The 19,302-nt window shown below is 27.4% G+C and overlaps 1 protein-coding gene across 4 annotated transcripts in view; it reads left to right on the plus strand.

The window, feature by feature from the left end:
- Nthl1 (Nth-like DNA glycosylase 1) overlaps positions 1–19,302 on the plus strand; it is a 26,639-nt gene continuing 7,337 nt past the window's right edge. Inside the window, exons 1-6 of one of the 4 annotated variants that reach the window (XM_075374618.1) lie at positions 1–163; positions 2,057–2,201; positions 6,081–6,662; positions 9,148–9,318; positions 12,592–12,751; positions 15,230–15,521. In XM_075374618.1, coding sequence (XP_075230733.1) covers positions 6,117–6,662; positions 9,148–9,318; positions 12,592–12,751; positions 15,230–15,498 — 1,146 coding nt within the window. In that variant the 5' untranslated portion in view covers positions 1–163; positions 2,057–2,201; positions 6,081–6,116 and the 3' untranslated portion in view covers positions 15,499–15,521. The other 3 variants (XM_075374616.1, XM_075374615.1, XM_075374614.1) reach the window with 3 other exon arrangements.

A 19,302-nucleotide genomic window follows, 5' to 3' on the forward strand; every position in this document is an offset into this window, starting at 1 on the left:
TACTTGCAGCGTGAAATGTTTGAGGCCGATCTACTTTATAATAATGTGCCTATTGTTTTTATTTAAATATAAATGTTGTTACGTAATTATCTGATTCTAATTAATGTTTTATTTTATTCAAAAAATTACGTAACATGTATCAGAATCACGTTTAAACAAAGTGGTTCGTATTAATTTGTTTATATTAACCTTTAACTCAAACAGTCTTAAGAATAATCATGCGATTTAACATTTTGGTTGTAAAAAATGTTTTGTTTAGGAATTTTTTAATATGAGGATTCAGGTTTTGTATGCTGAACATTTTTTATTTAATAATTCGTTTTGACGTTTTTTAAAATGAATTATGAACACATTTTAAAAGTTTGAAGATTTTTAGATTTAAAAAATTGTATAAAATGTATTTTACAATTATATTAATTTATTCTTTACGTAGGTTAACTGCCAGATTATAATCATTTTTTTTATGAAGATACGAGATTAATTTTCTAGTTTATGAAAAATTGTCAGTCTTTACCAGTATTTAAACTAATAACCTTGTGAATGAAATAAAAGTAATACAATATTTAAAAAAATTAAGTGTTTTGATACTATATGTAAAAAGAAGTAGTACAGTTTCTTTTAAAAGCTTTAATATATTATTAAGCTTAGGTTTTCAGGGGCAGATTAAAAATGTCTCGCATATTACATAGAACTGTGTTTGCAAAAGATCTTTCTGATGCATTTGCTTCTTTTCATTGATATTCTAGCAGACATTATTGTTAATTTCACCAACCTTGAGCTATAAGGGAACCCTTTCAATAAGTTTATTAAATAGTTTGATTTTGGCAACTCAAACTGTATCAGAAAATGTTTGGCTTAAACTATAAGAGAAAATGAAAGACACCTACCAACAGAAAATACATTAAAAACTTAATAAATATCAACAAATGAAATTGTCAGACATTTTTTTGAGATAACAGTCTTTCAAAACAAATAAAATCTTATGACAGGTTAATTGAGTATGATAAACAAAACCCACATACAGAGAACATTCTTCGAAGTCAAGTCTTGTAAGGTTTAAAACCTAATAAAGGCAGTTACTTTTATACAAGGATTTGAATACTAGATCATGGATGTGTGTTCTTTGATAGTTGGGTTTCAATTAATTATACATCTCAGAAATGGTCGACCTGAGACTGTACAAGACTACACTCAAACATATCCTCATTCATCCTCTGAAGTAATCTTGATGGTAGTTCCAGAGGCTAAATGAAAAAAAAGGTACAGAGAACATAAATGCTATTGAAAAAAAATACTTTATACTTTGTACTTTTATTTGCATATATACTACCATCCAAATTTTAGGCAGTGTACAAAAGCCATGATCCAGCACACTTGAATATTAGCCATGGTCAGTGATAGCAATTATTTTAGAATATAAATTACAAATTGAACAAAATTTTATAATAGACATTTTTTAATTATTTACCTATAATTGTCAGATTTGCTATACTGCTGTTCTTTGGTGTTAATTGATACTGCTGTGATTTATTTTTGATTGTGTTAAAAGTACAGTATATTGGATAATTGTATCTGTTAATATATTGTGAATTGTATGTTTTGCAATGTTCATTAACATTAAGATATAGTTCCTTTTTTTTATTTGTGCAACTATCAGGATTGTGGATTTGTGTTTATGAGATAACTGACAAATGTTGGCTTATTTTTTTACTGGAGGACTTTCAAGTGTTAATCATAACGTTAATCAAGTGAAATCCCATTTGATGGATTTATAGCACTGCGCAGGAATGAACTGGAACAGAACCCAACTTTTCAGGATAATTTTTTACCTCTTGCTTATCACAGAACTTGGATTGGATATTAATCCCTTGCTGCTGGATATATCTAATTAATTGGTGGTTATTTATTTTTACTGGTGGGTGTAGATCAAGTTTATATTAGTTTTAAGTGGAAGGAATTGGGGATTGCTTTCCAATTTATTTTTAGATTTTGAATATGAAAAAAATTGACTAATTATTTTAAGGGAGAGTTGAAAAATTTCCGTTACTACTTTCAGTACATCCTCTGAAGATCTTTCGATCTACCTGGAACACAGTTGATGGGAATCTTAGTTTGATGGAGATTGTAATGTACTTCTTTCACAGAGAGAGAGAGAGAGTTGCTTACAATGACTGGAGCCAGTTGCCTCTTAATATTTTAAGGTGACAGATTGGAAATTTGGATTTTTGGAGATTCTAACTTTGCTTACTTAAAATAGTTCTGTTTATATATTCCCATTCTGTTTGATGATTATGTTGTGTGTAATGATTTGTGTTATTTGATATTCTACAGACTAAATTCTATCTATTTTTTTTTTTTAATTTATGAGCCATTTTCTTTCATTTTGGTTTATGTATGTAATATGATGCATTTTTAGGTAATTATTTAGAAAGATTACATGCATTCAAAAGTCAGTAATCTTGGCATATGTTTTGTATTCATGGCACTGATTATAAATATGCAAAAAAAAAAAACTGTTGTTTTATTGTACCTTTTGACTTATAAAGATTTTAAAATTAAAAATCAAAAATTACATAGTCCTGTAGTGTGTTTTGATTTTGTATTGATATTCTCTTGTGTTTACATTCTAAATCAGCCAAATTAATATTTAATGTTAATTCTAGATGAGGTTAGCTAGCGTTAGGTTATGTTGGTATTGTACGAAGTTTCCAACGTGGACTCTTTAGTTACCTAATCGTGACTTAAACTAACCTAACTACGGGAATATGTAATCTTTTGATTTTTCATTTTAAAATTTTTATAAAAAAAAAGTATAGAAATTTATCATTATTATCAACAAAGTGATTGTAAGTAATTTAAAAACTATGGTAGAGCGACACTGTTTTCTTATGTATTGATGATTAACATGATGACCATAACAACATAGATAATTTTTATCATCATTGCACAGAGAATGTAATCAAACACAAAATGCCTATGGTACATGTAAGCTGAACTGTTTTTCTAACTACACAGTATTGTACATCATTCAAATGGGATGAAACTTAAAATTATGAACACTTAAAAGGCTCTTAATAGCAACATAATATGAACATTTGACGGCCATCTCATAAACACAAAGCACAAACAGAAAATCAACTATTATACTCTGTATTTACTATTGAACACACATACTAAATACTATTGAACATTATGATATGTAAAACAAACAAAAACTATATAAATGAATAAATAGGCAGTTTAAATGCAACACACATTTCGACCATGTTCTAAATACATATTTACCTAATTAAAAAAAGAATCAGCAGAACCAGTCTCATAAGATGGTTGCATGGATGACTGATTTATTACATTATTAGAAATGTTTTATAAAATTTGGTTCAGTTTGACATTAATGAGAGTATTTTGGTTAAAAATTAATAATTGCCAATAAAATGACAATTCTTTCTTATTAATAAGAAAAAATAGTAGCCACTTCAATAAAACAGATATCTTTTTAACATGTAGATGGAAAACTGTTTTGGTTTTTCTTCAATGGTTACCTTTGCAAAACAAAGTGATTAATATAAGATAATATTTGATCACAGAATTACATTGATCTAAATGAAAAAAATGTGTGAATCATAAAAAACAACATTGAAACCTTTTTTCCTCACTCCTACTAGATACAGTTTGAAAATGGTGTGTTGCTTCTTTCTAATACCATAATTCTATAAATCATAACTATATAAAATAGGGCTATTTTAAATTATTTTTTAGAATCACACAATGAAATTTTTGGTTGAACTCAACAGATAAATGTACTGTATAATTTCATTGTCTAATATGCTATATTTTGTGAGATAATGGTTTTTTTCATTTTTCATCTTTTTGCAATCCCAAATGATAAATACTAAATTTAGTTTTGATTGGCAATTTTCACTAATAAAATTATAAAACTATATTTGCAGAATTCTTATAATCCAATCTGCACAAAACAACAGATGTTTAAAGTGGAGATTTATTGATGAACCTGTAATTTGTACTTGAGAAAATTTTACTGTGTTGTCTTGAATAGAGGAAATTTTTTGTGTAGATTTTTTAACAATTAAATTTTGAAGATTCAGGAGAAGCCAAAAATCAAAATTGTTATAATATTTAACATAATTAATCAGAAATTCTTAATTCTTAAGCAATGTGCACTGTGTAAACATTGTGAATTTTTTAAAAAGAAAAAAGCAGAAAGTGAATGTTTTTCTTTATTTTGTTGATAGTTTATAATATTCTGCTCTTATAATGCTTATCAATAAATTATTCTTTAATAATTCATCAGATATGACTTATCAAATATATGATAGTTGCCTTTAAGATGAGATATTATATTATTAGCATCAAGTATTAAAATTATGTTAAATGACATAATTTATCTAAAGGTTAGCAACAATAGTACATTCTGATAACAAATGATTTTTTTAATATTATCTCGTGGCTGTTGATTATTTAATTTTGCGTTAATTTATAATCGGTTTAGTTTTTTTTTTAATGGGAAGAATCTAACTACGAAGCAGTTAAGGAATCATTCAGCAATATTTTTTTGTCCAAATGTAAAATGTGATAGAAAATATAATGGTTTGAATGTTACATTTTTTCCAAGTAAATTAAAGGAATACGAAGGTCCTCCATCTTTTAAAAGCCTAGTAATTATCTTTTTTCAGATAGGGTGAAACACAACCTGGATTTTGTTTAACCTATGTTAAATATTTTTATTCAAAATTTATGTAGATATTTATGAAGTAACGGACATGTAGAAAAAGCAACATAGTAGAATTCTGATTAATAAGAAGTATGAAATTGTCAAAGATAACTCAACTTTTGAGGCTTTAAGTGGGAATTAATGCATTCTTAATAAAATATTTGTACTTTAAAAAAAATTCACTTTAAGATATCGAAGATCAATCAGAAGCAACCTCTGAACTTGGACATCTTAGTAATCTCCTGTTTGTAATATATATAAATACGTGAATACATGCAAACACTTGTATGATTTGTGATATAAATTGACATTGCTTCTGTGAAAAAAAAAAAGGAACAGTATACACCTGTTTACCTTACTTGTTAGTATAATTTTGAACTTATAAAGTCATGTTTGTAACCTAAACCTTGTGGATGGGGTTCTAATCTTTTTATCTTTTCCCTTTATTTTGTTCTTATTATCTCTGATATTTATTCTCTGTTTTTACCCCTTGTAATATTTTTATTATATATTTATATAAAATTTTATTGTAAAGAATAAAAACTCATAAAGTAAATGACATAAATTAAAATATTGTATTTATAACATATAAACTCTTTCAACTGTACAGTTGCATGGAAAATAACACAAAATTTAATTTTTATTATTATTTAAAAATTTTTTAACACTAAGCAATATAAACTTCCTATTTTATTAGTATAAAATACATTTTTTAAAAATAAAATAGTCAAAATTAATTTTTTATTAGTATTGTTATTGTTTTAAAATTTTTAATTTTTCTTTGTAGATGTTTTTAACAATTAAATTTTAAAGATCAGGGAAAGCCAAAAGTATATTTTATTATGTTGTTTAAACATGATGATCTATGTCACATATAAACTCCTCTGCATTCTCAGCATAATAAATGCTTAATTCTGTTGTAACTTCTTCTCTTGAAACATGGTGTGGTTTCTAAATAGTCCTTATGCATCATATGTTTATTATTTATAAATTCTCATTTATGGAAAAAGTTATTCTCTGTTTAATATTAATTAATATATTTAATTTGACGGTATTGGTTTGCATTATATCAAAAGGTGAAGTGATATTTAACTTTTTTTAAATTTAGTTACTATTGCGTATACATTCTGTATAACACGTTGATAATTTGTGAGTACTTATCTCTTTATAAAATGAAACAAAATTATAATACCACCGATTTATACGATTTAATCTTTTTAAACATAAATACTTAAATTGAAATACTGAATTAAACACAAAATATGAATTTTTTATTCTTTATTTTGATCTTTCTTCTAAAATTGTTTAATTAACTTTGATTTTTGATTTTAATTTGTTTTTGTTTCAGGTTTTTTTAATATTGTCAATATACATTTTCAAGTTTATGTTGGTTAATTGTTACCAGATAATAAAAATGTCATCAAGATCATTAAAAAGTAAATCAGTCAATAATTTAAAAATTACTGAAAAATACCTATTCCGTGGAAGACGTAAGTTAAATGATACTACCAGCGATAAAGATGTAACGGAAACAAAACAAATTAAATTAGAAGCTAAATTGGAGTCTGAAAGTTTGGATAGGGTAATTGAGAATGAAAAGAATTTGGAAGTAAATGTAAAATCTGAAACAGATATAGATGAATGTAAAAAAAAGACTGCATCTAAATCAATGAACATTAAAGGTAAAAAGACAAAAAAAATTAAAATAGATAATCCTGAAGAAAGTTCGAAAATGGGTAATGTTGATATAGAGAATTGTGATGAATTATTAGATGATAAACAGAAAAAAGTTAAAGTTGAAAAGGTTAAATGGGTCCCTGAAAATTGGGAAGAAGTTTTAAAAAACATAAGAGAAATGAGAAAAGATCAGAGCGCCCCTGTCGATGATATGGGATGTCATAAGACTATGGATGAAACTGCATCTCCTAAGGTAAAAATTTTTTTTACAAACTTTTCGATGAAAAGTACAATATTACTTTTGGTTGCATTGTGTGAGTAGAGGGGAATGAGTCTTTTTTACGTTTTGAGGCATGAGGAGTATGAAAGTATCATTCACTTAAATTGTGATTACCTTATATATTTATTTGTCATATTTATTTATTTATTTGTTATATATTTATTTATTTACTTTGTATTTATTTGTCTACGTCATAAAATTCTGTGGCTCGAAAATCTTTAAAACTATTTGATCAGTTTTATTGAAATTTTTATATATTGTAGTGGAGTATGTGAAAATCTGATGAAGATTAATTAGTTCTGTCATTCTTGAGTTATGCTCAATTTAAGGTCAAAAAAATTTGAGTGAGCCAGGTTAAAAGCGTGGTTTATTATGATGCTGCAAGTTGGAACATTGATATTTATTTGTGGTATCTATTGCTAGCACTATTGTTTGGTGTATTCAGGTAGTGAGATTATCTTCTTTGAGAGTCATGATGACTAGGTAAAAGGAAACAAAATAAAATAACAAAAAGTCAGTCTGCACAAAATTGCACAAGAATGTTTTTTTTAAATTTTACTGGCATTTACAGATAAGATTTTTGTTTTTATTTAGTTATACCACGGTTCAAAATATTGTATATTATTTTTGTGACTTAATCTCAGATTAAGCCAGAAAATTTTATGTGATTCTACCCTTCTTATATTATATGAAGTTCTTAGTCAAGTTTTCTGCAAGATCAGACAACTTTGGTTTGACCATTAACTCAGACGTTTTCTGTACACATTCTTGTGCTTTTAACCTTCTCTTTACAGTCTATGTATTTTTGTTTCTAAGCTTCTGAGATATAAAAACAGAGTGATTAATTAGTTAATTTTTTAGTGCTTGATATTTCAAAACCATTTAAATTATTTTTTACTAGAGTAAAAAATGTTATTTATGTAAAAAGAAGACATAAAATGAATGAAAAAGATGTAACAAATACAAAAAAAAAAGGAAGTTAAATCTGAGTCTAAAAGTCAGGCTTATATTTAACATTTTACGTATATATATATATATATAATATATATATATATATAGATATATAGATTCTTTTTGTTTGTGTCAATCTCCCAATCTCCATTAACTTTATTTTTAGCAAACGTTTTGCACTCCTGATTACTTCCATTTTTTTTTTTTAGATTGTGTAATTTTTTTGGCCTCCTTGTAAATCTTACTGGGGTATCTATTTTAATTCAACAAATGATCAGTGCATCACTATCTTTGATTTTGATGATATTTGGTATATGATAACTACCCACCTTCTAGTGGCCAAAAAATATTTTTTTATATTTAAAAAAAAAATTTTGTCAAGTAATAGACTATTTTCTAACTCGCCAACAGGTAAAAACAGCCATTTTTGTCACTTTTTCCATAGTGCTAATACTAGATGTAAAATAAGAATTCTACAGCTCATGGAAAAAGTGACAAAAGGGCTGTTTTTATCTGTTTGCAAAGTAGAAAATAGCCTATTACTCTAGAAAAAAACTGTTTAAAAATATAAAAAAATATTTTTTGGCCACTACAACGTGGGGTAGTTATCATTTACCAAATATCATCAAAATCAAAAATAATTATGCAATAAAGATTTTGAAAATTTGGTGAATTAAAATCGGAATACCCCTACTGGTAGACGTAGTAGCACTGTTTAATTGCCAAAATAAATGATGTCTTATTTATTTGTAACACCATTCAGCATATTATGGCCTGTTGAATCATCAATTATGGCAGGCATTCAATAAGGAAAGATCTTTAAAATGAATAGTTAATTATAATAAGAAAAAATTGTTATTCTTATTCTGGAATCTGTGCTCCATAATTTAGGCACTTTTGGCTACTGAAATAGGTGCATGTAAGCCCATGTAATGGTAAATCATTTTAATAATATAATTAGAATATTTACTGAAAAATTGAGAGTAATATTTTTTTCTCTATTTGTGGCTTTTATTTCTGCGATAATTTGAAAGATCATTAGCTAAAAGATAGCTCTATAAGCAGTATTATGTCCTCACCAAACCAAATAATTATCAGAGATGAAAATCCTCACCTCCTTAAAATTCTATGATATGTATCCAACTGAACTGTAAACTATTAGGGTAATCAACCCTTTTATTTTCTTGATTAAACTGCTTAAAGCATTTGAACCTATCACTTTACTTGATAAAATTAAAATAAAACAATCCTAATTAGCAGACAAAAATCAGATTTCCTGTGTATTACAGCATGGTAAAAAACTCTTTAAGAAAAATGGTCATTATTAAAACCATGTAATTTGTAACTTTGTATTAACAAGAGAATAATGATAAAAATTTATACAATTTTGTTTTTAATAATTTTAGTTTTTGTTTTTGTGTGCTTAGTAGTTAGTTTTTATTTACTTATTTTATCTTTATCCTTAATTTATGAATAAATATTTTAATTTAATTTTATTAATTTATAGGAAAAAAGATATCAAGCACTAGTTTCATTAATGCTTTCAAGTCAAACAAAAGATCAGACAACATATGCAACAATGTTAAAACTTCGTGAACATGGTCTTACTGTTGATAATATATTAAATACTGATGATGAATCATTAGCAAATTTAATTAATAAAGTTGGATTTTGGCGGGTAAATATGTCATTACATTTAAAAGTAATTTATGATACCATTAATTACTTTGAATAAATTGTTTCAAGTGTATTTTCTGTCATTTAAATTCGCAAAATAAATTACTGCATTTACTTGTGTAATTATGCATGTTTTTGACTAATATTTTTTATCTAAAAATATGTGCATGATTTATGCGAGGAAACAATCTTACACAGATTTATAATGAAATTAAAATGTGTTATGATCAGTGAAAAAATGGTATTTATTTGACTGAAATTTACAACGGTCCACTGTGCATTATTGCTCTCTTCCTCAGAAGTATAGTTCTTCTCTGATTGACTTTCTTCCTTACATTTTTCTCAGTTAGAGAATAGTCATCTAGAGTTTGCAACACTGATGTAAGACTGCCAGGGATAATAGCCACATATGTCTCCATCTCGGTAAGAAGTTGTTTTATATCATCCCTAAATGACCACAAAAACTGTTCAAGACAAGAAGAGAAGGTCCAATTTTACATCTATCCAACCTTTTGCTGGATGCGAACATGAATTCCTTTGCGTAAATTTTCCTTCAGCATGATTTTCCTCTTAAAGATTATATAAGGTGGTTCCATCATGCTTATATAAGCTAGTTCTGTTCCATCGGCCATCATTGAAAGCATCACAATGCACTGTACTTTATCGAACCCTGTTGTTCGCACTGGTACACTTTTAGCACCTTTTTTACAAATGGTGGTATTGCTTGGTATGTCAAAGAAAATAGAAATCTGATCAGCATTGTCTATTTGAGAAAACAAGAATTGTTTGGTTTTTGTAGAACAATGTTATGCTTATGAAAATTTATAATTTTGTCATTAAAGACATTTGGTATATGTTAACACAATGATGTTTGCCTTTTCAGTGATAAACCTTTCCTTTTCATAAAGCGACATGCTCAGCATCTTTTCGCTTTGCAGTTGGTAGAACAGATGCCCAATGCAGTTGCCAGCTCTTGAACCTTGAAATGTACCATTTCATATGAAACATGTATATCATTGTTATGGAATTTTTTTAAAAAATCCACTAACTCTTCTTCAGATTGGGTAAATTTTCCAGTTTTTAGACCTTGGAATGCTTTCCTCGATCCTCGATGCATTAGTTTGGGCAAGCACCTGTTTTTGTTTCCTCCAGTAGCATATGCTAAATTTAGGAATTGTGGACTCACGTCTAGATATTCTGTTTCTTGTTTCTCTGTATATTCAATCACTTTTAATTTGAAGCTTGCAGGATAATTAGAATATTTAGTACTACTTTTAGACACTTTACAAAAATCACTTCGCAGCTGCCACTGGCAACACAATATGGTACACTCATGTCAAGAAAATATGCAATGCAGTAACTATGGTGGTACATGTCAAGAAAACAACATTATAACTGTGTGAATAGTAGGTATTCATATCCATTCAGTAAAAAAAAGAGAATTCTACAGGATCAGTTATTACTCTTGCTTGTAGTAACTCCATTTACTATCTAAGGGGTTTAGTTTATGAAGGTATTCTCAGGTATAACCCATTCTTGTCCTTACATTCACCACTTCCAAGAGTCCTTTAAACAGGCTTATACTAACTTATCAACAAGACTGAAAATTCATTCTCAAGTTCTTGAAAATAAATTTTGTTAAAATTTTATTTTTAAAAAATATCGTTTAAAAAGTCAGTTGTGCGAATTGCACAACCATGTAATTACATGGTTGTGTAAATATGGTATTACTGTGAAAGTATATCTGACCAGGATTCACTGAATATTGATTTATTATTAATTAATATATCCTTCATCTTAAATTATGAGTATTTGCTTTAAAATTCTGTTAAATTATCAGAAGGTTGAAGGAGACCACTGAAATCAAATTTTCAGTAAATAATAATCTTAATTAAATCTTAACAAATGTATGATCTTGTTTTTGAATATCCATATCAAAAGGAGAGTAAAAGATTAACCTGCATTGTAGTCTCCAAAATTCACTTGGACTGGCCACCGTGCTCTTTTTCCCTCCTCTTAATATAGGGTAGGAAAAGTCATTTTCTTAAGGAAGACAGAATGTCTTCTACGAACATTTAATCACTGTAAAAATAAATTTCATGTACACAAAATTTAGACAAAGATGAAATGTTGAAGTTACAAAATATATCTTTAAGAACAATGGCAAATTACAGTAACTGTTTCATACAAACATTTTAATGCTAAAAAATTCTTCAGTAACACCTGTCATCATTATTTAATATTTTAAGACTTGTGATTACTTAACTATAAATTTTCTCCCACACCAGTAAAGAAAGCTATTAATTATGGCTGTTATTTTATAAAAATGTATTTTTTAATAGATTGTTTTATGAAGATTTTCCAAGCAGTGCTGGGCCACAAATAAAGTTCTGCAGTGTTCGGATTTATAATATGCTTAGTGCCTTTTTAATTTAGTTTCAGTCTTTCCCTTAGTTTACTTAAAAATTCTGACCTTTCCCAAACATTCACATAACCTAAAATTTTGATTATATTTTCCATCAAGTTTTAAAAATAGCTTAACTTGTAAAATAGTTCCTTCCCCATCATAATTAATATTTACTAAGTTGCTACATGTTTAAATAACCATTGTTAGAGATTTAATTCCATTTACTGTGGGTTGGATGAGTGATTAATATCTTTGGTTATCGACTCTTGCTGCAGCTGTAGTAAAATGTTTAACAGTAGTTCTGTGACACTGCAGTACCCTGATTTAAATTTAGGTAAATGTAAAATATTTATTTTTTAAACATGCTGAACTGCAGTATTAATACCTTAAAATTATGAAAAATTGTCATTCTCACTTTTGTATTAATGGAACTTGCTTCTCTCAAAACCCTTTAAGAACTAATTATTAGTACCTTTCTCATTGCAGTTTTCATTAGTATTACTACTGTTAAAGGCACTCATCTTAAAGCCTTTAAATTACTAATCAAATAATATATCTCATGTACTCTGTGTTTATTTATGTACAAACAGTAACCTTGTTATCTCATGTGGAATGTCAATAGTTTGAGGTTTGATCATACTTGTGTCTTCAGTTCTGTTCCTAGCCAATTAAAATTTGTTATTTGATTCTATCAGAGGTTATCTCTAAAGTAAAGACAGTTTCATTGTAAAAAATTATTCTGAAAACTTTATAAATATATTTTATTTCTCTTAAACTGCATGCCTTATACTACTTCTCTATATAATCACCACATGAATTAATTAACTTAGTAATACATAATTTTATAGTTTCTTTTAATTCTTTCAGATTAAAGCAAAAAATATTAAGAGAACGACACAAATATTAAAAGATGAGTATGATGGTGACATTCCTGATACAGTTGATAAATTGTTAAAGTTACCTGGTGTCGGACCTAAAATGGCACATCTTTGTATGACTACTGCATGGGGAAAAGTTCATGGTATTGGTAAGTTAGTATTATAAAATAATTTTTGTACTGTTAACTGCTTCATGCTGGATAAGACACCTGGTTGCTTCAGATAGGCAAAGTCTTAGGAAGGTTTCTTATTGAAGACAGTATTTTTAGGAATATCTTATCCAAGAGAACCGATTACCTAAATTATACTGACATTTCAACAAGACTAGAATGTGAGTTTGATGTGACTAAATTTTGAATTTTAGGATGAACTTTTACAAGCTTGATTTGGTAGGCTACATTTGCATCTAGATCTACTTCTCTTGAAATCTAAAAAACATGTTTCAGTTTACTTATCTTATGATTGTTCTTTTATTGTTCTTTTTTCACAAGTTGATGCAAAGGTGAGATGAGATAAAACAAGATGGCAAATCCATACTGAAAATTAAAATTCAGTTCAGTTGAGTGAAATGTCACAATTTTATCCACTGTATCAAATAATTGATATTGATTTTATTGTTCAAATTACTTTAGTTTAAAAAATATGTAATGAAAATTTCAGATAGTGCAGAAGACTATAATTTCAGTATAAACTTAGATGAATGACTGTATAATTTTAAAACATTTTGAAATTTTATTTTAACAATAAACCCTACCCTACTAAAGGGCATTTGTAAGTGTGTGTCCATCCCTCCTAGCTTAGCACCAGAATGTACTGACCACTAGTGGAAAATCCCACTTAGTACAAGTCTCATGGTGGTCAGGTGTATACTTGTAATATTATTATTATATATCGATATATATGTAAAATATATATTAATAATGTATTTTTTTTATTTATGTGATTGTTTTTTCAATTAAATGAACTATAACCAAAACATAGACACTGGAATGTACCGATCACTAGCAGAAAATCCCGATTCGTTAGTATAAATTTCTAATTTAACTTTCGTTATATCAATTTTCATCATTAAAAAAAAAAAAAAATTTACACAAGAGGTAATCAATTTTGGACACTTAATAATGCAATTCTCAGACACTACCCACCAGGGCAACACCCCTGGAGGGCATGCCTACTCTAGTAAACTACTTTAGCTGTGGAGGGCATGCTCTGTAGCTAGTAAATATACTGAAACCCATTTCCAATTATTGACGTTAAAGCTCTTTGCTCTTTCATCAAACAGGAAAAACTGAAGTATGTCTATTTACATTGTCAATTCAGTGGAATTTAATAACATCTCTTTCTGTAATAGTATATTCAACATTACTTTCTTATTAATGGACTCCATATTCATTCTCTGTATTGTACAGATTTTATTACACATTTAATTTTAAAGAATTAATTGAATGAATGTGTATCTTATCTAATTATATCCAGTAAATTTTCATATCCACTATTGTTGAAAAATTTATTTCAATTTATATTTAAATTTTGTTACTATATGGTTATGACACGTAAAAACTTTGAGATATGGGTGCACAATCAGAATTCCTTTCTTTGTGGGTCCTAATTGTTCAATATGCAGCCAGTTCCTTGGTTAACAGGGTGAAGATGTTGCTTATCTGAATCTCAGCTGAAATTTTATGGACACGGCATGCTGATTTATTAACAGTATATTCAGTTTATTGAAGGAAGTACAGGAGATCACTTCATTCATCATTTCCTTAGTAAGAATGCCATTGGGTGCTTCTTGTTATTCTTAGATATGGCAATGCCATTTTCAAGGGTGACTGGTTTCAAATTTAAAATGTTTTAACTTTTTCTAATGAAATTGTTTACTTAAGTTATTTTTCTTATGTTTCATTTAATGTTGTCCAATTAGTTTTTTTTTTAATTTTGGAAACATTTACTGTTTGTGTCAGAAACAGAAACAAAAAAAAAAGAAAGAAGATTAAATGCTATATCAAAGATTATTATTTATAATTACAGCAGGGGTCTGCCTAGTTCTGAAGTTGGTAAACTGCATCCCTTACAACCTGATCTTTCTGTAATAATCTGGGATATTTCACAAAATAGTATCCTGGAAATTGAAGCATTTTATCTTTAATTTGCCTAAACCATCAAAATGAAGATAAAATGATATAAGGTGAACCAATGTAATAAGTGTTGTTTGGCTTCACTGTGTTGTATCTTTTCACAGCAATTCAAAGATCTGTAGTAACCAGAGTGGGTTTTTATTGTAGTGGACTTAAGTTAAAGTAGGCTGTGTACAGTTTCATTGCATGCTGTTACTATTATTCAGTCATTAATGAAAGTAACAGTATTATATAGTACTTAACAAAACTTTTTTTGGAATGGGATATTCACAGTTTGTATTATCTCACATGCTTTGCATATAAACAGAGTGTATACCTGTAAATTAAATTTTCAAGTAAAATGGTTAATTGTAAGAACAGGTAGGTTAAGAAACGAAAGGATCAGAGATTTGGTAAAAGAGGAACTCGTGCAGGATAGAATGTATGATTTAGGGTGAGATAGTATGTTTTAGTCTTATAACTAGACCATGAAGAATATTTATTTTGTTTTAGGTGTTGATACACATGTTCATCGTATATCAAACAGGTTGAAATGGGTTCCAAAGCAAACATCAAATCCTGAACAAACACGTATTGCTTTAGAAAGTTGGTTGCCTCCTAAGTTATGGTTTGAAGTTAATCATTTAATGGTTGGATTTGGGCAACAAATATGTTTACCACGTAACCCAAAATGTGAAACTTGTCTGAATAAGAAGATATGCCCAACTGGTAAATCTGAATTAAAACATAAAAATAAAAAAAATAAAATCCTAGCTAAATAAATGTGGAATGATTACTAATTCAGGTAAGAAAGCACTCAGGTAATACAAGATTAAGATTTGAGTTAGATTTTTTGTTTACTCTCTACTTGTGATACTTATTTTTGTTGTAAATTTTTTTATGTTAATTTTATTTTTGTAGATGTTCTTGATTTAAATTATTATTGTTATGTATTTTAATTTTTCTAATGCAGTTCATGAAATTTTATTAATGTGAATTCAGTATGTTTGTCATTTAATATAGTTTTGTTTATCCAGTTTTTTCAGTACCAGTTGTTGCTATTTTAACTACCAAAGCACCATTGGATAGTGATGAACAGAGTAGAGTTACTTGCCCTTGTAGCTAATATGTATATTAACCCCCTTACTGGTATTTTTTTTTTTTTACAGAAATGTATAATCTTGCTCTATTTTTTTTTTTTTAATGTATGTATTTTGACTAATAATCACCCAATATGTAATTTAAAAACAATTTTTTGCATACAAAATGTATTTTATTACACACAAACAAATGCAATATTTACAGAATTTCAGTCATACGTATGTACAAAATATTTACACAATTAGCTTTGTAATTTTACCTACACACAAAATTTTTACACAGTTATACACTTATATTTAAAGAATTTCACGATATAATATGTAGTACAGAACAAATATAGTACACAGAACACCATAAACAAACAACTTACAATTACATAATATCATCAAATATACATGAAAATCCCTCACATTACATTGTACTAAAAACTAATAACTTCATTATCATTGTATATTATTACTAAAAAAATCTACATAAAACAATGGAATATTATGACAGAACGAATTTAAATTGGATAAAAAGTTGATGTCGGATTATGCCAATAAAGGCTCTCTAATCGTGCTCATCAGCTATGTCGGAATATTCCGTTAAAGAACAGTAAGGGGTTAACATCTTGCTTTTTTTTAAAAAAAAAAGATTGCCATGAAATAAGCATAGAAAGTGGTGTACATCTTTATATAGGAGTGTACATATTACATTTGTAATTTCTGATAAGTTTTATTGAAGGATTATTTATAATACTAATAGAAATGTTAAAAGTTTCCTTTCATGCGTTTTTGTGTTTTAAAAGTAATTTCAAAATACACCTTTTGTTTAATTAAATGTTTTCATAAATTGTGTTGTAGAACTACGGATTTCCAAAATTATTTATCAGAAATTACATAAAATCACAATTAAATACAGTATTTGTGAAGATTTGAAATATATGATTATACTTATGTTGGCGTTTAATAATACCAGATCCATCTGAATAAAGTTATCCAATTATATATAGTAATAAACTTTTTCTTAAGCTTAATACTAGTCTGCTACATATTACTACAGTAAATGTTTTTCATATGCATTTCATTTATCTAATGTATCTAAATGGTGCTAAAAAATTATCTTGTAAGTGGAATTGATTTGTTATTTGTCATGTTCAAAAGAGAGAATGCAGTATTCATTTTCTTGTTAGATATTAATGGTTATTATTATTATATATTATAACAATTGTTACTTATTTCTATTTAGAAAGTTCAAAGTGTTTAATTATAATAGGATATTTTACTTATTAGTGATACAATTTTCATTATATTAATTTACTTAAAAACTGTTTTATTTTTTAACATTTTTTTTTTTTTTAATAAATATATATTAATTGCAGCCACTTAATGAATATGTATAATTTTAACTTGAATATATTTTATATTTTTGTGTACTTTTTATATAGAAGAAGCAATCAGGAAAAAAAAAATTAATGTTAACTATTTTTACATTAAAAAAATAAATTCTTAGTTAGATTATCCTTACTGTAATTTTATTTTAATATAGCTCATGTTCATGAAAATCCCAATGTAGAAATTGTGTTCTTGTAGTCATAATATTGATATTCTCACAAAGTGAGATCAGTATGTATGTATGTATATTTTTTATCATTTTTATTCTGGGAGATTCAACTCAAAACTGATATGACTTATAATAATACATTTTTCGGCATAGCTACATACTCAGCATCCTGGAGCCTGTGAAATTTGTGCACCTCCTTTTTTGGTAAAATCTGTTTTGAGGTTCAAAAAAGCATACTTATTTTGATTCAGAATTTTACTTAATTTATTTGAAATTCAAACCATTTTAACAATAACATAATCAGTGCAATAAATATAATAATAAAATAATTATTCATGTGTAGAATATCTACTCATATTTTATAAACTATATTAATGAAATATAAGCATATTTTGGTTCCATGTAAAAAAAAAATTAAAAGTTGTCATTTTCTCTTTTTTTTTGTTTGCAAATCTGCCAATAACTTTCTCTAAATCAAGTGGACAAACTGTTGTCTTTCAATTTATATAGTGGCCAAACAGCTAAGACGGTGTTTTATTATAATGCTTCTTAAATAAGTTTTGATTAATTTATATTTAAAAATTCTGTTCTGTTGCTGTCATCGTCAATGATAGTTAAAAAATATTAGGCATGCTGAAATAATGTAGAAAAGCTGCTTGAGGCTGCAGTATGAATTAAAATTAATGCAGCAACTTCATGTGTATAAATAATTCCTTTGAATATAAAAACACATTTTAAATTGATACAGTTGCGTATCAAAAACTAGGTGAAATATCGTTCGGATATGCCAGTTGTAATAATTCTGATCCATCCTGAATATTTTTATCAGATGATGCAGTAAGATATGCATGCAGGTGATACACTTAAAAAGTGTACATAAACAGTTAATTACTGAATCCATTATAAAACACCTTGACCCTGAAAATTGTGCACTGTTTTCAATGCACTCGTCTACCTATAATTCTTCAAAGAGTTTTTCATACTATGCAATATTTTTTGGAAAAAGAATGTTCAATATTCCGTATCGCTGATAGTTCAAGGACTAGTTGAATTAAAATTAGAATTTTTTCCTTTTAATAAGTATATTAATATTTTAATTTTATCAAAATAACGAGAAGCAGTATATCAAGAGCCCAAACATAGTAAGAACATTGTGTTGGACAAATTTTCTCAATGTTTTTTAATAAGTTGGTTTGATTTCTTTCCATTAATATTGCCAAACAACTAAGAACTAAAAAAAAAAAATCAGTTTTTTCTAACTTCATAAAATTGCCTAAATGCATTGGTGACATTGTCATTGATCACCAAATTCAAATTGTGAGTACAAATCTGGCAGCAAAGTTTCATTGTCTAATTCGTGCTTTTAAGCCGGAGTGGATTAACAATATCTATAGTTGAATTATTTTCCCAGTAATAATAAAATTCACAAGAAAGTCCATGCTTGTTTGATTCTTTGTGTTTTTCAATATTCCATATTAAATGTTTCCAGTCAGATGTTCCTCTTATGTAAGCTAAATCATAGTTTGACATATCAAAACGCCAGCACAGTTGACAGTAACAAATATTTCTTTTTATTAAATAACACAATTATTTTCTTTTAATTTTTAAATGTCCATTATATTAATAATAATACTTCTTGCTGAAGTCTCAGGTTTAGTGTGGCCAACTAAATCTTTAGGAAAAGGCCCCTTGGTTGATAGGGACCAAGCCTAATAGCTTGGTCCCTAGATTAATTCTGGGATCATGAATTTATTAAAAACAATAGCATGATCTTTTAAAAGACATCCACAACTAGTATCTGTACACAATTCTTCCGTACTCGAAGACTTTTTTGATAATTCTGTTTACAATATCAAATGACTAAATAAAATCCTGTCTTAAAAAAATTATTGCTACAGTTATAACTAAACATGTTTGTTTATGTAACTGAAGTGACACAT

Source organism: Lycorma delicatula, chromosome 9, assembly GCF_047948215.1.
Source record: "Lycorma delicatula isolate Av1 chromosome 9, ASM4794821v1, whole genome shotgun sequence".
NCBI lineage: Eukaryota > Metazoa > Arthropoda > Insecta > Hemiptera > Fulgoridae > Lycorma > Lycorma delicatula.